Source organism: Taeniopygia guttata, chromosome 4 (genome assembly GCF_048771995.1).
Source record: "Taeniopygia guttata chromosome 4, bTaeGut7.mat, whole genome shotgun sequence".
NCBI lineage: Eukaryota > Metazoa > Chordata > Aves > Passeriformes > Estrildidae > Taeniopygia > Taeniopygia guttata.
Genome location: NC_133028.1, coordinates 58,014,871 through 58,040,949, shown reverse-complemented (window position 1 = coordinate 58,040,949; position 26,079 = coordinate 58,014,871). Strand labels below are relative to the sequence as shown.

The following is a 26,079-nucleotide window of genomic DNA, read 5'->3' as shown; positions in this document are numbered from 1 at the left end:
CAGCTTCTCAGTGTGTGGTTGGGTCGAAGATATGGTTCTGAGGCACCTGCAGTCCTGAGCTATGGGGGGGTCTCAGTAGCCTAACACAATTCTGGATTCTGCCCTAAAGGTAAGACTACAAAAAGATCCATTTTTAAAACCAGTTTATTCTGTATTTGTGCCTTGCTTTCTGTCACATCCAAATGTGACTGCATCAGAAATGCTTCTGCTATGACCAACTTAAAATCAAATTGAGAAGTAGAAAGTGCAGACATGAGGCCAGTGGTAAAAGTACCTATTTTCTAGGTGATCATCAAAAATATAATAAAAGTGGTAGAACTAAAATAGATGAGTAGTAACAACTGAAAACTCAGCTTCTAAATGCAGACTGAATGGGCAGAGAGACTCCTTTAATTCCAGTATGTGTTCTCCAATTCAGAATTTTGAAAACTCACTGGTTTAGGATTGTACAGACTATCACAGGCTATTGAGTTATAATGGCATCATGAGGTAGCTAACTGTGTGTTTTTCTCCTCTCTGGCACATTTGAAGTGAAAGAAAATTATTTGAGTGTAACACATTGTATTTGCCATTACAACAGTTGAAGAGGGTGTGCAAGAACAGTTAGGTAAGCTCAGCCACAATTGCATACCATATGGGGTCATCTTTATTCTGATTTTTGTGTTGAGCTCTTTTTCTGACACTGCTATGGAGTGTGTGTATTTTTGCAGCAGTTGTTATCTTCTCTGTGCTTTCCTGGTGGGGAGGAACATTGACAAATACTTTGTGAAGAAGGTCTGGGATAGAAATTGCAGTATCAGAATATTTGTTTTGGCAGTTTGAGTGGTTAACAGCACAAGCATTTACACATTCGACTGGTTTGAGATTAATGGCTGAAATTCATAACTCCTCCAGAGTCTCATTCACAACTCCTGCATTAATAGCAAGCGGTTCCACAGCTAAACCCCCAGGAAAATGGCTCAAGTGAAAGCCACTGCTCAAGTAGCAGATCTTGTGGGATACTGAACTGGGGAAGCCTCTGAAATGGGGAGCAGCTCTGGCTCACCAATGATCTAGTAGAGTATGTGGAGAGACTTTAAAAGGTGAATGTGCTGCTCCACTGTGTAATTTTCTTTAAAACATTGCTATCCACATTGTAGTTTTAATTAAGCAAAAGGGAAAAGTTGGCTGCTAAACATAATATGGGCATTTGGGCGTGAACACATTTGGACCAATGCTCAAGCACAAATTCAGCCATGCAAATACACAGCCAACCAACTTGGTTCTAAAGTGGCATTGATGAAATTTTCTGGCCTCTTGTTGAGTTTTTTTGTGTTTTCCTACCCTAATTCTTTTGTTAGTTTTACTCAAAAGCTGGCATTTCTATATGGTAGCTAAAGGCCTGACTGAAATTTTGCTTTAATCATTAATTTTTAGTGATTTGGCATATTTAACTTGGAGGAGTAGAAACAGTAGTGCCACAGACCGCTGTGTTTGCTTCCAGGGGACTTGGTTGATTTGGGGGCAGGTTTTTAATGGTACTTCTCCTAAACACAAAGGAAACAAAGCATTTCCTTTGAGCTGAGCGTGGTTCCATCCAAACCATGTTAAGAGTCTGTAAGAATCGGCGATTAGGACAGAAGTGAGGAAAGCTTAGAACTTGGAATCATCTCAGTAGGTTAGGTTCCAATATCGCAACAGAGCGAGGCAAACGCATCCGCCGCGTGTTGTGTGCGGCAGCGGGGGGGTTTCGGCCCGTTCCTCCATCCCCATCCCGTCGCGGTGCCCGCTCAGGACGGCTCGTACGGCCGGGCCGGGGATGCGCTGCGGGAGCGGCTGGAGCGCGGCTGCCGCAGCCCGCGGGGACGGACCGGCACCCACCACCGCCCTGCCCTGAGCGGCAAAGACGGGAGCTCCCCCCAAACCTCGGGAAAAGGATCCGCGGAGCCAAGGGAGAGCCTTGGGAGAGCGGCACTGCTCTGGGTGCCCCATCTCTGCTCGCCTGGTGCCGGTCTCCTTCTGCTCAGGCTCATCACAGAGGCGTGTGTTTGGGAGTGGGGGGGTCTCAGCTGGCCTGTGTCTTGGCGCGATGGAATGGCAAGTTTGTTCCTGCTTAAAGAGATGCGAAAGTCGCTTAATTCGTGCAGGAGTTTTTTATTCCTGCGCACATAAATAAGTCACTCACCTTCAGTATTGTTAACCTTATCACTGGGAAACAAGTACTTGCCTGTAACCTAACCTTTCTGCACCGATGACTTTGCCATCCTCTGTATATTGGCACAGGCTTTGCCTCAGCAGACTTTCTCCATTTTGGGAACAGGATTTTGAGTAGAGGTGTTACAGTGCTGGTGAGCAAGGGCCTGGCTTTGAGATGTGAGCCATGAAAGAAGTACCTTCCTTCCAAATGTCTGCTGGCATAGGTGCCTCAGCTTGGGGTCTGAGCAGATACAGTCCCTTAATGCAGACCTTTAAAGGCCCTAGAAGTTTCTTTAACATTTTTTTTTCTTTCCTAACAATGGCAAAATCACGTGTTACTGCTTTGTCTCTGAGAAGGCTTTACTGCACCAGTAAAAACCCAAGGCTCAGTTGTACAGGGAACAGCTAAAAAGAATATGACACTCAGTAGTATGGGAAGCCTTGCTGGACACAGTGTCACTGAGGTAATAAGGAGACTTTAACAGGGCCTGGAGAGGAGCAATTTGCCAGAGAAGGTCAGTTTGGAAAGTACAGTCAAACCATTTTGAAAGACACTGGTCATAAAATCTTCATACTACAGGAAGTTGCTGAAGGCATGGAAATTTGGAGGTGGGAAACATTTTGGTAAGGATGTTTGACTTTTAGTAACAGACTAAGCTAGAAACTTTGAATTAGATAGGATGGTCAATCAGGGGAAGCATATAAAGCTTAGATATTCATGTAGGTTAGAAGAATATTCTGGGGTGGGATGAAGGGGATGGATGTACTTCAGTTGTAAGGATCAAATGGGAGAAACAGGGAGATGTAAAGAACTGGATGAGGCAACAGTTCAGAGGTAACTTGGGGAAAAGAAAGGGACCATAAACTTAAAATGTATAAATTATATGTTCTCTCTTATTACATGATGGTGTGACCATTTCAGCCAGCTAAAACACTTAAGTTGTCAAGATGGAAGTCTTCAGACTTTCCTTGCAACCTAAAATATCTTAATATTTTTAGATTTGTTTGGGTGGGACTTGGGAGATGTTTTAGTTTTGTTTTTCTTTTTTTCTTTCCTATTTTGGAACCTGGAGTATCTAGCTCCCAGTAACCTGTTGGACTTAATTACTTTATGATAGCTCAGAGGCACTGAGTGCATAAAGCAGGACCTTTGGTAAAAGCCCATGTGTTGTGAAGGTCTCCAACAATGTCAGCAATAGAGAATGACAGTCTTCACATTTTTATACTCTCCAGTGAAAAATGTTAGGAGTTCTCAACATTTTTAATAAGTTTGTGAAGTGCTATGGAAGAGGGAGAAGTAGGTGTGGTGTCAGACTTGACCAGCTTCCTTGATTAGCATACCCAGCTGGACAGCAGAAGTAATTATGTCTGACATGGTATCACAGCTGTGGGGACTGGAGGCTTGTATGAGTCATAGAAGCCTGACAAACCCTGAATAGGAGAGTTTCTCTACTCCACTGTGCAGACTTATTCTTTTTTTACACTAGAAGACCAAAAAGATGTTCCATGTGGTTTCTTCCTAATCTCTGCTCCATTGTGGTATCATCTCCAATGCTGTTTTCTCTTGGAAAGCTGCTCTTGGGTATCTTCTTGGCCCACTTCCCAATTGCTTTGCTACTCAGATGATTTTAAAGCCCCTGATTTTACTTTTTTCCCCACGTAAATGAAAGCATCACAGTGTCCTCCTTCTGAGTTGAAATGATACAGCTCCTGTAGGGTTCATAAGACAACCAAAATGTTTTGTTTGTAATTGACACTGTTCTTGGCACCTTGGGGAGAGGCCACCTAACTTAATGGTTATTGAGATGGAGAATGCTTACTCATTTTCTTATAAGCTGCCATTCAATATATTAGAATTAATAAAACCTCCAAACTTCCATAAAGATTTCCAAGAAAAATAAACAATAACATCCTGAATCTTGCACAAGTCTATGGCCTTGCTGGATATCTTCTCTAAAAGTCAGTCACCTTGATTTTACCCTTTTATCCTCTGCATGATGACCTTTACAGGACTAAGTGGGTGATCCATACCTTCTCTGGCTGGGCAGGGAATACTTACTGTTTAGGTTTCCACCTGCTTCTAGTCATTCTGGCTCATGCAAAATCCTCCAAGTAGGAAATATGGAAAAAGTACTCCTTCAAGAAAACTTCATCCTCTTTCTTCTTTAATACAAAAAATGTGGAGATTTTTTTTTTTTTTTTTTTTTTTTTTTTTTTTTTTTGTTGGGAGGGGGATATATACAGAGAAAGAGACTAGAAAGTATTTGAGTGAATATGCATTCTTCCATTTTTCTGATCCTCGATTCTTCATTCATACCGTTGCTTTTTGAAGACAGAAGCACACAAAGGGGCAACCCGCTGCCCCACAACTTCATTTGTTTGTTGCTCGAGTTGGAGGAAAATAAGTTTGTGAGAGTGTGTTCCCTGGGACCGTGACTCCATCTGCAGGCAGGAGGACGCCATTCTTTACCGAGAGCCACCATGACCTCCGGGCAGCATATAGAGCCCCTTAGGTCTTGAATGACACTGCTGAAATCCCCCGGTGTTTCTCAGTGCACAGCAGTATCTCTGTCCCTCCCAAAACCTAAATGAGAACTAGAGTCATAAGAAGTCAAATTATATGGGTACCTCATGAATTTTACTTCCATAACCTTCAGTGCAAGCAGCCAACATATATGAGGGGTTATATGAGTATATTTGTGGGCTTAGTGGTGAGAGAATAGCACTGAGGAAGTATGGCTGCAGGTTAGTGAGAAAAGCAATTAAATCCTGTGGCCACGGCACCTACGTGTCAGGGATGTGTTGATGATAATGGTTTACTGGGGACAGCAGCCTTGAAATTCTTTATCTAGCTTTGTTGGTGAACTAGGGACATGCACTCTGCTGAAAGGTGGAAGTAATGATGCTTTGCAAATGTCTAAGAAAAAAGGCAGCCAACTTCCAGTGCTTGCATTTTAGAGGCATTAAAATACTGTCAGTCTTCTACCTGCTCTGCAGTTTCAAGTTAATTTAGTTTGTATAATCAGGATACTGAGGGAAGAAGAGTGAGGAAGTAAAACACCAACCATGAGTTTGGAATGATTAATTAATGTTTTCCATTAAGTAGCTCATAAACCAGTAGCAATTCTAAGAAAAAGTATTTGGTCATTAAAGAGTTATGGATTACATAAGGATGTTTTTGGTGAAGAGTCCTAGTAGCTAAAATAGCCTAGTGGAATATTTGTGTTCTGTAAACTACTCCCATAAAACTAGGCATTAATACTATATTTAGGAAACATTAAATGCTCATATTACAACATTTTCACTTAGATTGGGAGAGTCCTTTTGAGATTATCTAGTCCAGTCTCAGTCCTCAAACAGGCAAGCTAAGTTGTTGAGGCAACCTCTCTGGTCAACCAGTGTTTGACTCTTCTAATGGTTAAAAAAAAAAATTGTCTTTTTGTGTTCGGATGGAGCACTAGTATTGTGGTGTTTGGTTTGCTTTTGGGGTGTTGTTCTCGTTCTGGTTGTTTTTTCCATTTTATGCCCCTTGCCTTTTTTATGGCAATGTACACTGCTGAGAAGTGTCTGACTTCCTCAACCTCCTTCCCACCCATCAGACATTTGTACACATGGATGAGATGCCTCTGAGTCTTCTCTTCTCCAGGCCAGACAGTGTCAGTTTTTCAGCCTCTTCTCATGCAGTATTATGCTCAAGTACCTTAATCATCTCTGCGGCCTTGTATTGGACTAGCTCCAGTAAGTCCAGATCTTTCTTGTGCCAGGAAGCCCTGAATGAGATGCAGCATTCCAGAAACAGCCTCACCAGCACTGCGCAGAGGTGCAGGATCCCTTGGCCTGCTGGCAGCTGTCTTCCTCCTGGTGGCCTTCTTGGCTACAAGGGTGCATTGTTGACTTGTCACCTTCTTGTTACAGGATCCCAAGGTCCTTCCTGGAAAAGCTGCTTTCCAGCTGGTAGATGCCTAGGATATGCTGGTGCTCAGGACTGTTCCTCATTACTTTGCATTTCCCCTTTTGAACTTCTGGACATTCCTCTGCCCACTTCTGTTGAGATAGTACTTCTGAAAGGGGACACAACTATCTGGTTTTATCAGCCACTCCTTCCAGTTTTAAATAATTTGCACAATTGTTGAGGATGCAGTCCTCAACTCTTTTTGTATGGAAATGAAAGCTGCTTCTCTCCAGGTATTAATACTTCTCCTTTTTTCCTACTCATGAAGTTTAGTGCTTCTCTGTGGGGTTTTTTAACTATTATTAGTCTATTTCTTTTCAACAAATAATTTGCATCTTCTGTAAACTACAGACTTGAAAGAGCATGCTGAAAAGTAGGGACTTAGAACTGCTGAAAAGTAGGGACTAGAAACAGTAATTCCATCAGTGTCAGCAGGGGTTGAGGAAGCCAGCCTATATTTCTAATAACTCAAAAGACATAACTTTTTCCTATGTGTTGTGCAGCTCGATGGGGAAGTGCCAATGCAAGGAGAGGCTTCCTGCAGGCAGCATGCCTTCATGCTCAGCAGGCTGCCTTGCAGCCCAAACTCTTCTGCCTGCCAGTAGGTGAGGCCTGATCACTGAGAACATGAAGCATGGTCAACCACAGCTGAATTCCCTGTGAAATTCATTACACCAGGCAAATGAACTCTTCTAGAAACTTGATCTCTGTATGGTCCTTACCTCCCTTATCCCAACAGGTTTCCTTCCCTTGGGAATGTAAAGTCTCAGCACCACTGTATTTCCTTGTCTCCCAAATGCCCTTCTATCTTCACCCTTCTTTAGGTATTCCAAAGAGGGCATAGTTGGCACCAGTACCACTGCCATGCCCCTCTGTGCCTGCCTTCCTCCAGCTGTGTCAGAGGGAGGTGTGAATGCACAGTCCTAGATGGTAGCTGAGCTCCTTGGGGTCTTGTCAGCTCTCATGGTCCAGTGCAGTCTCAGTATTACTCTGGTGTTTTAACAATAGAAAACTAGCTCGTTAATTGAGAAACCAGAATTGATTTCCCTGAGGAATTTGCCACCTTGTTGGTGCAGCAGAGACTCTGCCTTTCAACGTAAATGTAACAAGGTGTTTAAAAACTTGGACACACTTCCATTTAGCAAAGAGCTGTGGCTTAAAATGCTGTTGCCTTGCTACTTAACGAAGCTGCAAGACTTCTCACTGAAGTAGACAGGAGGATAAATATATTCTATTTTGCCAGTTTGGGAGGTGTTTTTTCCAGGAGGAGGTAATGCCTTAAACCATGGCAGGTGTTTAATAAGACAGTGCCTAAATCTTCAGTTAACCAGCGACTAGCAAACTATTAAGCAGAAGCAAAATGAGAGAGAGAGTTCTCAGGGTCTTACTCTGATTTACCTTAGATGATTCTTAGAGTGGGTTTAAGTTATTGATTTCAATGTACTTAAATGCAATATAAAATTATGCAAAAAGATCAGGATTGGAGCAGATAATTATCCTTTTTATTTCCACATTTGTAACTGCAGTAGCCCTGAGCTAAGTGTTCCAATCCTCAGTTGACTAAACAAATTCTTTTCATCCATTCAGAAATTGCTTAGTGTTTTATGTTGTAAAATATTAATTTATTTTTTCTATATTTAATCTCTACTAGGTAAGCGGTTGCTCACTCAGACTTGGGGGAGAAATTCTGCATTTCACGTATCTGTAGGCCTAACTCCAATAGTCCTAGGGTCAGGTGAGTGGTTGGTTGTTTTTTGTTTTGGTGTTTGGTTGGTTTGGGGGTTTTTGGTTTTTTTTGCAAAATAGGCTTACAGTAAAGGGATTTGAAGGGGTGATATACAATATATGTAATTATATTATATGTAATAGCATGACATTATATATAAGTTATGGAATTATGAAATTGAAAAGCCAACTGCAGTTATGGTAAAATAATGAATAATGAAACTCTTTGGTAACTCTGAAGAAGCATCCTATAGTATTTAAGTAGCAACAAAATTATATGGACACTAATATGTGGTCCTTCTTCAGACCCATAGACAATGAATTTCTGGCCTAAGAAATCTAGGATTTTATATCGGCATGGGTTTAAGGCCACCAGCCTTGAAGTGTTGATTTTTTTTTTTAATTGAAATTAGAAGCTATATCATCTTTCCTAGGTAGTGTGCTATTCTAACAGCTGAAAACTATGAGGACCATGTTTTTTCTGAAGTATTCATGTGTTAAATTTGCAGCTCAACTAGAAGCATCTTGTGCTAAGGTTTGTTATAAAGTGATGATGGCTAGTTAGTTTGCCAGGATTCAGACAAGATTCTGAGAAAACTGGTTGTGTTTTAGCAAAGAGGCGTAGGTCATATTGCACTCTTTCTTCTTGATGCCTCTCCCTTTGGAGGCTTTGAGACTGTAGTGGAATTCTTGGTCTTCAAGAACATTTGTGATTCAATATACCCTCTGCAAGAGTTCTTGCCTAGAAGTGGCTGTGGGCCTTTCATTTTAAGAAAGAAGAGGTCAAAAACTTTGCAGATGGAAAATTTTATGATCTTTTTGAAAAAGCTGAAGTCTGTGTGTCATTTAGGATCTGCTGGTTATGTGAGTGCATCTCCCACTCGGTAATTGTTTGTTATCTGTCCTAGGATGATACTCATCAGACAGCAATGGCTTCTGATCATTGCTTATTGGCCTTTGTGGGGTTGGTGGCTTTGCCAGTCACTAACTTGTCATCATTAATTATTCTTACAAACCTGTTACTTAATGCTATTTGTTTACAGAGCAACTGCAAGCATGGGATGGTGTCCATGAGCTGCTGTCCTGTGGGCTTGTTCATCCCTTTGTGTTTGCCTTGCAAATGTCTAGTAGCAAAGAGAAGTTTATAATCAAGTGTTATTTGAAGGACTGATTTGTAGTTACTGCTGAGCAAGGAAATACTGACATGAATTAAAACCACAGTAGTTTATGCTGTTAAGGGTAATGGCCAACACATGAGAGATGGCAATTTGAATTAAAACTTGTGGGTCTCATTGTCCAAAATGAAGATACAGAGGGTATAGAAGGTATTTGCCTATGTTCAACAGAAAATTAATCCAAAGATAGGAGTAACTTTTAAAAGAGCCTGTGGAGCCTGAATAATTCTCCGCTGCATCTTCAGGGACACACAGAACTGACCTGGCCTTCCTTTTGGTAGGTGATACTTAAAGCAGAGGCAGCCATAGTTTGGTTTGAGAGGGCCCAGGAACTGGTTAAAATGGTCTCATTTTTCCTCTCAGAGTCCTTCTTTAAAAAAAATCTGACCCTGGGAGCAGAACTCTTTAAAGTTTCAAAGAATAAAGCAAGGATGCCAGCTATTTTTTAAGTTTCTGTTTAGCAACCTTTTCAAGTATTTGGTACATTGCATAAAGACAGTTTGGATGCTAGATATGCTGCAAAGGTTTTAGGTATGTTACATCATTTATTACTGTTTAAAACCTTATTTACTCAATTTATTTCATTTTTCTCATGTGCAAGTGAAGAAAATATTTACTTTGTTCAAAAGTGGTTTCTGGAGCTGAACTTAATTCATATGTGTGACTAGGTTTGGTGTTTGGAAGGTGCCATACAATCATTACTTATTAATAGGAGGACCTGCAAAAGCAATGCATTATTTATATTATGTTATCTGTGGAAGACTTGCAACTATTTTCTTGTGTTTGGACTAAAAATGTTCAAAAGTGTGGTCAGCTGACTTAATTTTTTCTTTTTGTGCTATACCACCAAACACATTATTGGACATTATTTTTTAAATGATATTATGTCCTTAGTCACCTTCCTTAAATCAATGTGTAAAATAGTGGGAAGTGGGGACTGTTGTGCCTATGGTTTCAGTGGGAAGGCTGGATACTATCTATTGACCAGGACAAGACCTGGAGTAATGCACTTAGCCAGGATAGAGATGAAAAACCAAGTTGTTCCCAAAGAGGGTATTTCCAGGTGTGGGGCTAGAAACTCTTCAAAGCTTGAGTACATAAAGTTTCTCCCTAATAATTCATTCAAGCATTGGGATTTCTTTTACTGCAGAACACTCTTAAGGCTTGGCCCACTAAACTCCTAGGAAAACTGTTAGGATGTCTATGGAAGCCAAGGTCACCCTCAGAGAGATTTAATGCTGCTCTGCTGTGTGCCAGTCCCCATGGCCCTTTCAGAGAGCTGTGTTCCCGTGGTGCGTTTTTGCTGCAGCCACCTCAACTCCCCTAAAGGGGGTTTCAAATGATGGAGGGGAAAATAACCCACATGGCACATTGTAAATTAATGCTGACAATGTCAACATTAATTTGTGCCAGAAACACATGAGGACTAGAGGGTGGAAAGAGTGATAGTGAAGAACAAAGTATTTCCTGTGTCCTGTTCTCCTAGAGCACCTGGGGAAGGGCTGTCACAGCAGTGGTGGATCATAGTACAGGGCCAGTACTCTTTCCCTCTCTGAAGTGGCTACTTTGCGGCCTCCTGCACAGACAGGGTCGTTGCTCACAAAGCTGGCTTATTTCAACACAGTTGCCATTAGAATGTATTGAAAAAATAAGTGGGTCTAGCGTTGCAACTCCTGCAGTGAACAAAGTTCTGTTGCTAGTTCCAGGCGTGTCGAAATTGAGGTTTGTGAGCAACAGCGAAGAATGCCTCTGATATTTTTGGTTATCACTACTAACATGGTAGAAATCGCCAAAACCCATATAAACTGGAGAACTGAGGGAAAAGACAGGACCTAAATCTTCTGAGGGAATTCAGTCCCTGGTACTCTTGGCCATGAGTAAGTGTAAGGCAGCTGCTTGGACTCATCCCTACCCCTAGAAATCTCCAGTACTGACAGTTACACACTTTGGTTTTACCTCTGGATTAAAAGTAAATAAATCTCTCCATGAAAATGAAGCATTTTAGCTGTATTGTGAAATGATAAACCAGCTGAAGCCAGGAGAAATTTGTTTTGTTTCAGTAGATGTGTACCCTGTACATGTGGTTTCGAAACTCAGAATTGCACGGGCATGGTAGTGAACCTGAGATTGTCATATAGGTAATCTTTTAAATACTATTTAGATTTCTTTTTCCTTCTGAAAGGCTCAGTGTGGCTGTAAAATGAGTACAAGATTATGTGAAACCGTTCTAAATTGAGGTGATTAAGAGTTTAAATTTGCTGTTTAAAAATATTTAGGTTTCAGATGTGGTGTTTTATGTTTGCCTAGGCAGCTGTTTATTTTTAAGAAATTGAAGTTAGGATGAAAAATAGTGTGATAAAATGATGAGTCAGGTTGTCAAAAGCCAAAAGAGTCTAACAGGTATACATGCTAGAATAATGCTTATTTTTATTTTTGCAACATCTGACTCACGATTTTGATTATGTATTCTGCTAAGTTCGAAGTTTTCTTACACAAAGAGAGAACTATATGAAACAACTATGCTTCAAATAATTTTACTTCAATTGTAGTAGCAGGTTTTGGCGTTTAAATCATTAACAACTTTTGTGTGAACTTTTATCCAAATGACTGCAAGTCACAAAGAGAACACTTCTCTTTCACGGAGTACCTTTTGTGCTTTAGTGAGACCAAATCCCTCTTCTATTTTTTTTTCTCCACCTTCATGTCTGTCTTTGAAGAAAGATGTGTGATTTGTGAAGTAATGAGAGTATGTATCAGTTAATGAAAGCTGCTATCCTGGCTTCATAATGCACACTGGAATTGCTTCAGGATCAAGCTTCATATACCTGCATTACAGCAAGAAAAAAAAAAAAGTAAATTTCAGAAGTCCAGATTGCTGTGTGCACTGTAGACCTATCATGTAGCAGTTAAATCAACCGTTAGGGGTGACCTAATCTTAATTTCCTCCCCCCTCCACACACACACATACACCCTCAAGGAGTTGTGATTTTTGTGCTGTTTGTATTCTTCCCACTTTTTAAAACCTGCATTAGAAGTTGTCAGGATACCAACTTGCCCACCTTTCTTTCTGGCTTATTTTGGCTGCTTGTTTTGGTCTGGAGGGAGTTGTATATAAAGCAGCCTCTCCCTCCCACACCGAAGTTCGGCTGTATGAACCCCTTCGGCCCCTGTGCTTTGTGAAGGGATAGCTGAGCCCATGCAAAAAAATTCTGTGGGGTTAGCTGTGCACCATCACAATTTTGCTTCTCTAACACAGGAAGACAAAACGCCTTAATTAAAAAAAAAAAAAAAAAAAAAGGCTGATGCTATTATTTTCGTTCCCACCACAAACGAGGGGATTACACTGTGAATGGTCGAGACCCACAAACTCACACATATACCTTTTTTTTTTAATTTAATTTTTTTAAATTTTTTTTTTTTTTTTTTTTAAGAGCCGATTGGCAGCGGGTGCAGGACCGGGGCAGCGCATCCTCCGCCGCCGCGCAGCGCCGCGCCCGGAGCCCGTGGGGAGCGGGGGCATCGTCCCCTGCGCTCCAACGGGGCGCGCGTGTGTCTGTGCGTGTGCCCGCCCGCCGGGGCTGTGCGGGGGTGTGTGCGGTGTCCCTGCCCGCCCGCGGGCGCGCCGGGAGCGCCGCCGCCGCCGCTGCCCTTTGATCCCGGCGTTAGTGTTAGTTAGGGGCCGGGAGGAGCGCGGGGCGCAGCCCTCGGCACCGCCGCGCCAGCCCTCGCCCCGGCACGGCGCCTGCCCGCCCGCCGGGAACGTCCCCGGCCGCTGAGGGATACTGCGACCGGGGACAAGCCAGGTGCACGACCGGGTTGTGGGGGGGTGGGGGGGGTGGGGGGTGGGGGGGAGAGGAAAAGAAAGAGAGAGGGGGAGAGGGAGCCCTTCGCGGTGGCTCCGAGAAAACCGGCTTCAAGCCCCCTTTCCCCCGGCGAAGAGGGAAAACCCGCCCCGGCTAGCAGCTCCCCCGGGGGCCCCGGCTTTGTGCCTGTCCGTGCCCCCCCTCCCGGTCTTATTTGATCTCCCGTTAAACCAAGGAGGAGAATGTGAAAAAAGGGGGAAAATGCCCAGGAGGAAGCAGGAGCAGCCCAAGCGCCTCTCTTCACGTAAGTGCCCCCTCTTTTTGCCATTTTCTCCTTCCTCCTTTCCCCGTCTCCTTCCCCTCTGCAGCCGCCTCCGTCGTTTCGTGCATTAGTTTAGGGTTACAGAGGTGAAACTGACAAAGACACAGCCTGGGTTATTCCTCTTTTAGGTCTGAGCTAAGGCAGCCATGTTGGTGATGAACAGCCTTGTGCCCTTTTAATTTTTCCTCTCTCTCCTTTCCCCCCTTCTTTCTTCGCGTCTCTCGCCCTTTCCTCCCTCTTCCTCCCCTCGCCCGTGATTGTGCATTTGTGCTAAGGGGGAGGGTGGAGGGGGGGCGGTGTGGGTTTCTCTTTGGGGCCGGAGGGAGGGGGGTCTGTTTTATTGGGGTGGGGAGGGGGGCTAAGCACGGGAGGGGAGGGCGGCGAGAGGGGAAGCGGCTGCTGGCGTCTTGTGCGGAACCAGCCGAGAGGTCTGTCCCCGGCTAAAGGTTGCGGCGGGGCTGGGCGGCCCGGGAGCGGGGGGTAGGCGGGCAGCGGTAGCGGAGGGGACCGGCAGGGCACCCCACACCGACCCCAGGGCCACCCCGGAGGAGGCCGTGGCCGCCGGCGGCGGCGTGGGAGGGGGCGGCGGGGAGGCAGACCGTGGCAGGCGCGAGGTCCCTGCAGAGCAGGGAGAGGAGGCGGCGGCGGGCTCCGGGCTCCTCCTGGCCGCAGTGAAATGAAGGGTCAGGCGAGCCAGGCGAGACTCAGGCTTCGGCGGCGCTGCCCCAGACGAGAGCAGCAGAGCACAGGGCTAAAGTGCATCCGATCCTCCGCCCGCGGGCACCCACTGCGCTCGCACACACACACACATCCCCTGACACGGCTCACCCTGCCCTGCTCCTCATCGCTCCCTCCCTCCTCCCTGCCTGTTTTCTCCCCTCTTTGCAAAACAGTTAACTTTTCTCCCGCTCCCTCTCCCCACCTCTCCTTGTATTCAGCGCTCGGCAGCTATTGAGAGGGAGGCGGAGACGAGGGGAAGGGACCTAAAAATACCCTGCCCCTGTATGGCCCCAGGGCTGCTTGAAGGAGAGCGTGGGGTGGATGGAGGGGTCATTTGTCTGTCCTCGACACATCTGCTCTGAGCGTGCCTGCAGCCCCTCCGCGCCGAGCCCGGGGCAGGACGAGAGCTGAGCCGCCGGTGCCGGAGCCGGGCTCGGTCGCCGGGAGTTCACCGGGGCGGCTCCTGCCCCTGCCCGCGGGGCGCCGCTGCGGGCGGAGCGCGGCCCGGCCCCCGCTCCGCTCTGCGGGCAGAGAGGCTGGGGCAGCGCTCCCCGCGCCCTTCCCGCACCGCCACAGGGGCCAGGATGGGAGCTGTGGGCGCGGGGGGCGGCAGGCTGGGGGCGAGGGGGAAGCACTTGCAGCCCCGCAAAGATTTGTCTCCCTTTTTCCTTTCCTGCCGACTGGAGGCAAGGGCATGAGTTGTGGTGGGCTTTGCTTCGGCGAGGATTGATGTTTGAGGTTGGGTTTGGGGGTTTCCCCGCCTTCCCTTCCTCTCGCCGTTTGCCCCCGCACAGCCCTTTGGCGGCCCGCCCGCCAGAGGAGCAGAGCCAGCAGCCCCGGTTCCTCCCGCAGGGCTCGGCTCGGCCGGGCTCGGCTCGTGGGGAGCGGCAGGAGCGCGGCGCCCGCCTCTGCAGCGCCCCGGCCCCGGCGCGGCGGGCGGGGGCAGGGGCCAAGCCCGGGCGCTTGGAGCCGTGCGCGGCCGCGCAGGGGCGTTTCGGGGGGCGGCCGTGGGGGGCCCGGCTCGGCAGAAGCCCCACGGGGCTCCCGGGGCGGGCGGAGGCGGCGGGGCCCCGCCGGGCTGGCGGCTGACCTTGCCCTCGCCCCCGCCCTGGCGCGCTGCCCTCCGCCCGCCCCTGGGGCTGACATCAAACCTGGGCTCCATCTTAGCTCGGCCGGGCGCTGCCGAGCGCGGCGGTGGGGCCTCGGCTCGGCTCGGCTCCGCCGGGCCCGGCCCTGCGGTGCCCCCGCCTCCGGGTTGTGGCTGAGGCCGCCCGCGGCCCCGACCTCCTGACCGCCGCGCCGGGGGAAGTCATGGCTTTTTCTGGGGCGAGGAACAATCGGCTTCATTGTGCACATAGACTTCGGCGTGTGTTATTATTTTGATTTTTAATTTATTTTTTTTTAATACACGGCCTAATTTGTACTTCTTTTGGATTAATTTTTTAGTTCAGTTCATGGGAGGAGGGATTTTTTTTTTCCTGGTTTGTGAAAGGCACACCCACCTTCGTCCCACACAAATGCTACCTTTCAGTGGGATTTACTTATTTTAATTTCTTTTGCAACTAGATTGCACTGGATCAAAAGCTATTATCTGACAATAGTAATAATACTTTGGATAACTCAATAATAGTGTTCTAGATTAAGAAAATACCTTGGAATTCAGTGTGCAGATTATATAAATTGTTACTTGGTTTGGGTGGGTTTTTTTGTTTGATTTTTTTTCTTGTTTTGGGTTTTTTTTTAAGCAACACGTTGCTTTAATGGGTATTCAGTGTAAAATACGTCTTTATTCTCTGATTCTCGCTGGTTTCAGCGATACATTTCTTAGCAGGACAGAGGGTGTATTTCATGTTGAAGTATTAATGTTGGCAGAAGAATGTAAAGTGCCCCACGCACATCCCAAAAGAAGCTGTCAGCTGCTGTGCTCAACCTTGACTCTGTCCCACTGAGGGCATCATGCTGTGATTCACTCCCAAGTCATGTTACAGGTTGCTGCTGGTGCGTGAATGCTCTTCAGGACACCTAAGTGATGTAGCATCTTACCGAACCTCCCTGGGATATTTTGGCTTCTGTTGCAATTGTTTACAAATAAATAGTCAGATGTAGACACACAAAATAATTTGTGAGTGTTACAGTGTAGCTGAGCAAATGTAACTTAGCTTGGCAAGTTCTTGTGGGCTCTAGTACTGCTTGGGTAGGAAGCCGTGTTCTCAGGGTTGCTAGGCCTTCATTAATTCCTCACGCATTGTTATATACCCTGCAGAGCACCTGAAGATTGCTGTCACTGCTGACTAGCAGCCTGATTTTTTGCTTCTGCCCACTGACTCCACTGGACAGCCCTCACCTACGTTTGCAGGTAGTTTCATTTGAGAAGACTGCACTGCCAAAAAACATGTGACGGTGAAAAAGTTCTCTGTACAAGACTTTGCTGGAGACATACCGGGCTGCTGCAAGAGTTTAATTCAGTTCCAAGGGAGTTGCTAGATACTAACACCTCAATGTTTGAGGGAAGATTTGGGTTGATATTATTGGATACAATAATAATGTGTTTGGGTGGATTCTGCTTAAAATGGCAGAGTTAAGGTTGAGCTTTCAGTCGCTGGAGTTTGCAACATAATTTAGTTTGGAAGGGTCCTTTGCAGGTTGTCTGGCCTAGCCCCCTGCTCAAAGCAGGATGAACCTCGGGGTTCGGTCAGATGGATGGGCCCTTTGACGTTCCAGTACTTACATGTATTGTGAAGTGGAGTTTTTGCACCCAAAGAAGTTAGGTTTGGGGAACTGTTTAATCACAGATGCCAGCAGAATGTCTTCAATCACACTTTGTGAAACACAAAAGAAACTGCATCCTTCTTAATTTAAGATACAAATGAATGAGGAAAGGATTTTAGAAGTTTCTGGACAGACAATGGCTTGTTCATACTCAAATGAAATACTGCAACTGTGTGGACTTGGTTTGTAATGTCAGAATTAAGTCTACAACTTAAAATTTTGCCCAGTACATGTGTGCCTTATGATTACCTTTGTTTGTGGCTAACTTGGGCAAGTCAGTTCACTTTCACGAGAATTTTTTAAGATATTTTGCTTGTTTCTGTGTGTATGTGTGTTAGGAGTTTTTTTCCTTTCAGCTGTTTTAGCAGTTAGATATTTGTTTCTCACTTATTCAGCATAAGAATCTCTATATGCATGAACACAGCCTTGTCTTTCTTTTCCTTGTTGCCTCACTTTCCATTCTACCTCAGGCTGTTGTTTTCTTTACCAAGGATTCCTGAAAGTCTGCTACCTCTGAACTGCTCCATGTGACTCGGAAGAGCTCAGCCTGAAAAGTAAAAGTTTTGGGAAGTCTTCAGGCACTCGAGTAAACGTTTAAGATCTAGAGCACTATGTTGCCTTAAGTGCAGCAATCGATACTCCTTGGGGTTTGGTTTTGTCTCGAGGCTTGTCAGCAATGCAATTTGCGAATGAATGCCACAATTCCATTTATTCAAAACTTGCATTTATTACAGTCGAAGGCAGAATTAAATACTACATTGAGAAGTTTGAACTGCTGCTGGTTCCTGAGGAATGTTTTCAATGCGGGACAAACTGCAGCGGCAGTTTCTGCCAGATTTGTTTTGTTAAAGGAGGAGATGCAGAATTGATACAGTATTAGTTTCCATATCAAAAGCTGGGTGTCTGACTATAAGCAGGTGTAACTCCTCTTTTCATAGTCAGGTACAGTGTTGGATGTTCCAGATACTGTGTTGAATTGTTCAGCTGTTTTTATACAGTAAAAATAAACATTGAACTCTGGGAAGCTTTTTATTATATTGTGTCTTTATTGCTTGATTATATCATCAGAGGGGAAAAAATGCTGTCAAATCAGTAAATTAACAGTGATTTAGAGCTTCCTTCATTTTTTATTTCTGCAGCTCGCTTCATCTGATACTTTCTGAAAGCAAGAGAGGATGCACTGGATGGGTTTTTTAAAAGACTTCCCAATATCTAGAGTGCTTTTGCTGTTATTTGGTATTTAAGAGTTGCCTCCAGGACAAAACACTTTTGCCAGGAGCAGGAATCTTTCTCTTTCAGATGACTTTTTTACTTTACTAGCACACATGGCATGTATAAGGGGAACCTTTTATTTATTCTTCTAACATGTTTTATTTATTCTTCTAACATACTATTTTTGACCTCTTAGCACTGCAGGGATCTTGATATGGCACATAGTCCACAAGAGAATCCACATAGGGAAAATTATTCTTTGGTATGATGAGGTTAATAATTTCAATGCTCTCATTATGGTTGTCCTGGTAGTGCCGTAGTGCACCTCTCAAATAAACAGCAGCCTTTTGGTGGATTGAGTAACAACCCCATTACTCCATCTGAAAACACTTTTCTCATTTTGTTGTCTTGTGCTAATGAAATCCTCACAGATTTTTCAAAAATACCTTCTCCCTTTGTGGGGACCCTTTCTGACGTGTAAGGTCTGTCTCTTTAAATTTGTATGCTGATTTCTTTTTCTTTGCTTGTTAAGCAACCTAAGTCACTTTTCTAATATCATTCAGTGATAAATGTCTAAAGCACATCAATGGTAGGCTATGTCTTAGTGTTGTCTGATGGTACAAAATATGGATACATCACTCTGGAGTATAGACTGGGCTACCAGAGAGTCAGTGTTATGCTCATTGAGTTAATTAAGTCTTTAGGATCTTATGTGTGAGATTTTAGAGGGGGTTGGCGTGCCAAAGATTTAGAACAAACCTGCAAACTTTATAGTTGGCCAAACAGCAAAACCAGCAGGGAGAGCAGTGAAATAGGAAATGTAAGAGGATGTGGACAGAATACATTTTTACTTTTAAAATGGATGAAGAATTAGTATGACTTAATCTTTCTAGCAGAGTGATTGTTGTCTTTTTCATATGTAAGAAGGCAGGAGTAGGAGGAATTAAGTTTAGAAAAAAAAGAAGGAAGAAGAGGAGCCAGGAGGAGCTGGCTGTTCAAAGTGAAGTATTAGTAATTTCCTATAATTTAATCAGACCAGATCCCAGAGCAAGATAATGAGAGCATGACCTACAAAAGAGGACTTTTTGGAAGTTAAAAGGGTTTCTAACATGAAGCTTCACAAGGCATGTGATTTGTCATTAACCACTGTATAGAGGACTTGTTTTTTCCCTTTCACATTGCAAAGAAATCATAATATAGACATGAGTTCAGATGGTTAGGGAATCCTTTTACTATTGCAGCTTCTCAAGCATGACTCTAGAGTTCTCTAAGAGTATATCTTCTAAGTAACAATTTGGGTTTTTTCTGTATTTTTTTGTAGCCTAGTTTGCTATTCATGGTACATGATTTGTATCATTTGGGTTTACGCATACAAATCCCTCCAGGATGTTTGGAGGCTAAAGTACCATATGGCTTTCAATAATAATAATAATATACAAAATACCTGGACTGCAAAGTAGCCAGCAGTATGTAATAGAATTCAGTTTTCATGGGAAGGGGGGGAGTTTTCTTCCTCTTTCTTTTTGCCTCCCAGAGTAAAACATTTTTTTGTTTTGCCTTAAATGTTTTCTCTGAACAATACATGCTGTGTATTGATATGAGCATGAAGAATAATAAATTATATTGGGGTAAAGGGAAAAAAAAAAACCAAACCTTCAAAAAGGTGGACAATATCCCTTTCTCCAGGGATTTTCTTTTTTAAATGTAGTTAAATAATAAAACTCAGACCCATACTTCATTTGAAGGGGTACATGCTCTAGGGTACAGACAGCATCAATGCTGCACTTACACACTGTGTTGTGGCTACTACAGTGAAGGATACAGCAACTCTACCCATAAGCTCACTTGAAAGCTTGTCTTTCAAGTTTTTTTTTTTGCAGACTTACAGTCACCTTTATGGTAATGTTATGCTCCCAAAGACAGTTTCTCTTTTCCTTGCTTGGTATCCTTTTTGGTCTAGACACCAAATATTTTGAATGTCCAGATTGAATGTCCTGTCTAAACCTGACAGCTTTGGAGTTAGCTCTATTCCTTGAAATATCTCCTACCTTTCAAGGGATTTCCTCGTTTGTGGCATAATTATAGTGAGTATTGGAGTTCCAAGTTAAACCTAACACTGAAATGAGGCTATTTCATTTTGCAGGTTAAGAATTCACAGAGTCTGAGTTAGGGTAGTTTAGGTAAAAACTCATGTTTGGGGTTTTTTTTCTGAGAAACATTCAGTGAGGGGAGAAAAACTGTGCTGCATAAACAGTCCTTTCCCTCATTCTTTTCAGCAGATAGACAACAGGTTTGGGAGCAGAGGGGAAAGAGTGACTAGTGCTGATAGCACATCAGACGAAGAGAGAGAAGGTTGCATGTGAGACTGATGATTTAGTTGCTGTTTAGAATAAATCCCATTAAAAATTAAAGGGTTACTAAGTGGTGGCGGTATTTTAATGAGTAGTATAATCAGCAGTTTCAGCAGATGAAATTAGGTTCTGAACACCTGCACTGTTTTTTTCTTTTATTTGGGGTGCTCTCACTAGGGTAAAAATAACATTTTTGAAGCAACTCAAAGCCAAGCTACTGTCATCATCTCTTTGAATTCCACATGGTCCTAATCTAAGGGTTCCCTTCCTCACGAAGGGTTTATAGTTCTGCTGGCCCTCATCTGGGGTTTGCAGCTTGGATGTGGTTTTCCTCTGTTGCAAGGCTTTCTATGCAGGTGCATATAATTCTCTCCTGCATGGACTCAAGTTTTATCTGAAAGGGAAAAGATTTGGCACAAGCTTGCTTTAAAGTTACAACTTCTTATTTTGAACTAATGTTTTGGACATGTCCTGAATGTTGGTGCCTTGTTAGATTTCGTATCAGGGCAAGTAACTTTTAGAAAAATGCATTAAAAGAACTGCTGTTTTTACTTAGTGTGTATTTAGCTTAATGAATAATCCCCATGTGTGACTTTAATGAACGCAAATTCTTTGCAAGCTTCTAGACTTCACTTTGATTTGTGTAGTAGGACAAATAATTACTCATCTCAAAAATTAAAATACTAACAGATCTTCCTCAACTAGACGATCATTATCTGGAGTGCAAAGTAAGGAGCAGAGAGGGTGGCAGACAAGTGTATTTAGACAGCAGCTGGTGGTGTAGCTGTGCTTGTGTGCTTTCCTGAAGCACAGCCAGAGTCTCCCCCTTTATAAACCACTGTGCCAAATCTAGACCTGGCAACTAATGACTGAGGACCCATTTCTTTATGTGTTTGGAGCAGACCTTCCTCTTACCTGCCTCTCTGTTTCTGGCACTTTGAGCCGATGAGGAGCCCTTCTCAGGCACCAGAGTAAGCATAACAGCCTAGAGCTACTCCATTTTCTGCTCCCCCCAGGCTCTCACCCTGCTCCTCGTTCTGGAAAGAAAAGGCTGACATAATCCTTTTGTCTATTCTGCATTGCCAAAGGGAGTTTTTGCACAGTGAATAACTCTGAAGGGAGCTCTTCTGCCCACCTTGAGGTACTTGAACATTGCCCGTAAGACCTAAATATGCTTCATCATAATTGTTTATATTGTCTTCCTGCATAGTGCTGTGCCACATTGAGATAACAAAGCAAGCTCTAAATATGCTGCCATGTGTAGAGGAGGCCATTATCACAGCAGTGTGCCCAGGTTAATTCTGCTCTACTACTTGTGTGTATACTCCAGTTGGCTAGGTATCACCACATAGCACTGTGTTATTTAGTATGGACACACTCTCAGGAGAATCAAAATTGTTGTCTTTAAGGCTTTTACTGGCCTTCATAAAAGTTCTTGGTAAAGCCCATGGAGTTCTCAGCCAAGAAATGCGCTTTGGAAAAAATAAAATCAAATTCCACTACCACTGTCACACCTGTTTGTTCTTTCTGCAGAAAAAGCCAGGAATGAATTGGACATGAACATGGAACTTCCTTTTCACTTCTAACTATTCCCCTTTATCATAATTTTAGGTGGGTTTTTACACAGAATGTCAAAACACGTTGCTGTCATTTCTGCTGTGCCTGTGCTCTAAGTAGTCATAGCAGTAGTTTCTTGTCCTGGGAACTTGGCACAGAATCCTAACTTTCTTTAAAATAAGATAAGGTTTGAGGAATGTCCACTTCTAGTTGAGTGCTTGCACATTAATTATGTGACCTCCGAATTAAGGTTGAAAGCTGAGGTGTAGTGCCTAAAACCATGTGTCTGGGTGTGAGCAGTGCCTATTCCACAAGGTCTGCTGCTGTGTACTCTCCTGCCACTATGAGTAGCTTCCTAATCCTCTCTTATTTGGCTTTGCTTGTTAACCCCAAGCAATCCTCTCAGGGACAGAGAAAGCAGCTGTATTTGATAGCAAAGACAGCAAGACAAGAGAAACACTTCTTGAAACTTCCCTTAGATACCTTACCATAATATCATCCTTGTGGGAGGAATTAGAAACTAAGGGAATATAATTTGCCATTTTTTAATCTGACTTTGGGAGAGAGGAAAAGATGAAATTATAGGCAACTAGATTCCTGTGATGTGTACAGGAGGGAATAATTTCAATATCTGAAATCTAAACTTTTTGTTTCTGAACTACTTGGAAGGCTAATGAGAACAAAACACCTTGGTTGAGTAATGGGGCAGAGTAAAATGGTAAATGAACAGCCTATTATTTACCAGAAATCGAGCAGGAGAAGTTTGCGTATAGCAAAAATAAACAGAAGCTAGTTAAAATGAAAAGGGATTTTTGTTAAAGCAGGTGCTCTGGTTGTTGTCACCTGCTGTGGTTGAATATTGCCATCCACACAGTTTGTGAGCTCCTCCCTTTGCTTTGTGACCCCTTGATAGGGGTTGTGAGCACAGTAGGGATAATTACAGGCAGTGTAGCACCTTGATCTGAGGCTTCCCATGTTCTGTTTATTGCCACCTGCATATTAAGATGACAGGGGTTTCTAGTTGACTTTGTTGTTTCTTTTACTTTATTGATCCCTGGAACATCTGTAATAAATGTGTTCCAAAGCAACAATTTTGTGTGTTTTAAAAGTCCTTCTCCAAGAGTCAATGTTTTGATGCTTAACATGGCTTTTTCTCTTTCTGTATATTAGTAAAAGGGAAAGAAAATTCGTAGTATTTGTTGTTGCTACCTTTCTGACTTCAATATTTAGAATAATTAAAGGGTGGTGCCATTAACATTATTTTAAAAATTGCATTTAATGTTTCTTATCAGCAATGGGCCATCTTTGCAGCCTTCTTCTGATCTCCCTTGTAGTGCTAGGGTGATGCAAATGTTATGGAAGTTGTGTTGGTTCCCAGATGGAGATTCTTATTGCAGGGGGATGTTCCTAGGAGAGGAATAATCCTATTATTTCATACAACTCCATATCACTGCAGCTTGGAATAGGCTGTGCATCAGAGATGGGAAGGGTTAGAGATGAAACCACAGCTGGAATGCATTCTGATCTACTTACCGCTTGTTAAGAGCCATTTCCAGTTGCTGCTGCTAAGCTGATCTTCAGGCTGAGGCTGGGTTAGAAAACACAAGGGGCAATCAGAGCTCATGCTGTGTTCCTCCTTTGCCAAATACCCATGTATCTCACAGGAGAGAACCTGGCCCTGTGTGGAAATTGGACAGAAGTGTTGGGATTATTGAATGTGTAGTGGTAACTATTCTTCTGAATTTAGTGAAATGAACTGCTTTTGCCAGGATGCCACAGGGATTGCTGGGAAATTAGGATGTCTTATTCATGCTCAGAGAAGGAAATAATGAGCCAGCCAAAAAAGTCAAAGTAGGCATAGGTCAGGATGTACAATAGCACATCATCTTATCAAGGTAGGCAAACAACCAGTTCTTTGACAGTTTTTCAAACTCTAGTATGTCCTTTCTGTGAAGAGCAGCCAGCCAGACACCTGCAGCAACAGAGAGACAGATAGAGAGAATATGTTGTTCTGCCTTCCCCATAAGCTACCTAGGTTAACCTTGTACTTGGGAGATAAAAACCTCCCTTCAGCAAGCAAGATATTTTTCTCTTCCAATTTTACTGGTGCTGTAGCTGTGTTCCTTAAACAGTTTTGGGTCCAGGAGTTCTAGATTGCAATGACAGAGCTGTTGGGGTATACGATCATTATGGGGGATGTTTGGAGGCTCAGCAGGATAATATACAGACATCAGATCTCTCTTTTTGAGTGTTTGTTTGGTTGTCCTTTTTTTTTTTTCCTTGTGGCTCAACAGGAAGTTTTCTTTAGAGAATCTTCACACTTATTGGCAGAGCTTCACACATGGCTTTTTTCAGCTTTAGTCCTTGTATAGTAATAGTGCACTGATGAGATTTATTTTTCTTCTTTTTCTTCCAAAACAATTGTAGTGATCACTGCTTTTATCGCTGATAATCCTTCTCTTTTTCACCCTTGGCCAGTCAGTATTTATGATAAGCTTTCTATGCCATCTGAAGAAGATTGGTCAGGAAAAGGTAGGCAAGTAGAGAAAGAAATAGCTATTTTTCATTTTAGCAATAGCAGTACTTTATCAGTGTCACACCCTGAGTGCTGTTGGTGGTTTCAGAAGTTAATAGAAAGGGAAGTTATTTGGAACTGGTTCAAGAGAAGATACAACGTGCCTTTAAGCATTTGAGAGGAAAGGAAAAGTAAAGGTTGCCATTTGTATATCCCTGACATTTTTTGCCTGCCTTAGGAAATTAGAGACAGTAGTCTTGGAGAGGGCAGATCAGAAGTACCATGTTCTTCTGTAGGACTTCTGCTTACTCTTTCAGCTGGATGTCTCCTGAATTTCTATTTTCTGTAGTAGCAGTAATACATTAGAATGTGCTCTCAAAGATTACCTTGTGCACAAGAGACAAGGAAATTCTGTTTCCTCCACATTTGTTGGTTATGTACAGTGCATAGGAGTACAAGCCAGGGAGTTAAACTGCTGTCCTGGGCACATATGACCTACCAAAAAAATAGTTTCAGCCTAAATGACAGCCCAAGATATACTTAGTAGTTTCTTGGGGAAGCTGAGGTAAGTTAATGAGGTTTTGCACCTGTAGAGACTTGTCCCTCAGAGGAGCAGAGGTCAGTGGGGAAAAAGTTGGAAAACATCCTTCTTTAAATGACTAGATGTGTTCTGGATGCTGCTGTGTGTTTTGCAGTGCTGTTGAAAACTCCTAACAGAGCTTTCCTCAAGTATTGGAGCTGTGCTAGGTTTACATCAGTCTGACCCTGTACAAACCCTGGTCACAGTTTGTCACCTCTGAATTTCAAAACTTGACTATGTCTTTGAAGAGATACAGAGATACAGCAAATCAGTTCTATTGCACAGTCCATTGTGTATAATAACTTCTGTGTGTAGAGGAAGAAGGATGATACATATAATTATTCTTTTGGTTTTGGCATCTGTGAATGCGCATTTTCTGTTCTCCTGTTCTGGGAATCTCTTGCTATTCCTGGTGAGAGAGGAGGTATGGAAAAGAAAATTTTGCCTGAGATCATGTGCCAAAAATAGAATATTAAACTTTGTCATAGATTTAATATTGCATTTTTAGCCCAAATCAGCTCACTGGCAAGGACCATGGCCTGTAGATTTTCGACAATCTTCTGCCACCTGTGAGAATTGGACTGTTCTTTAGATTCCCACCAGGGGCACTGAAGCAGCTCTGCCTTGAAGATGAAACCAATAATTGCAGTGTTTCAGTAGTGTTTGTTTGTCTTTACCTTCCTCTGTATGTTAAATATTTCTCCCTATTTTATAGACATGAGGGGAGAGCATGGCTTGGGGAGGAAGGTGATTTAGACATCATAGGAGAAGTTGAGGAGACTGGGAACCTGCTGCCCTGTGTTTGTGCTCAGCCAGGCAGGGAGTATGGTGGAGAGACAGCAGCTGCTCTGTCTGTGATGTTCAGGTGGGCTGAGGCAGTTCTGAGGGTTCTACAAAGAGGCAGAGTTAATATGGAACCAGCAGCCTCAAATAATGACAGCAGGGGAGCTTTATTTTCTGGAGTTATCACTTTGGTATTTAGAAACCTTTTTTAAACAAGACTGTTGTAATCTTGTTTATAGGAATTAAAGATTTGCTAGTAATTTAAATAGTTGGTTTTGGCAACAGTGCAGGTCATCTTCTTATAGGTATTGTTAATGTCAGGTTGAAAACATTTACACAAGAATGAAAGTCAAGGAAGCAGGTAATTGACTGATTTATCAACCTTAACAGACAATCTTTTGTGATACATTGTGATGGCTATGGTAAATTTACTCTGGATT

At 43.4% G+C, this 26,079-nt stretch overlaps 1 protein-coding gene across 10 annotated transcripts in view; it reads left to right on the top strand.

The window, feature by feature from the left end:
• Nucleotides 1–12,656: 12,656 nt before the first annotated feature.
• ZNF827 (zinc finger protein 827) overlaps nucleotides 12,657–26,079 on the top strand; it is a 100,279-nt gene continuing 86,856 nt past the window's right edge. For 9 of the 10 annotated variants that reach the window (XR_003960136.4, XR_003960134.4, XR_012055760.1 and 6 more), the window contains exon 1: nucleotides 12,881–13,134. Coding sequence is in view for 5 of the 10 variants with exons in the window: in XM_030271868.4 (XP_030127728.4) it covers nucleotides 13,092–13,134 (43 nt within the window). In the remaining 5 variants the exon portion in view is untranslated. Of the gene's footprint in view, nucleotides 12,831–12,880; nucleotides 13,135–26,079 lie in introns of those variants that run through there. The other variant, XM_072928698.1, reaches the window with a different exon arrangement.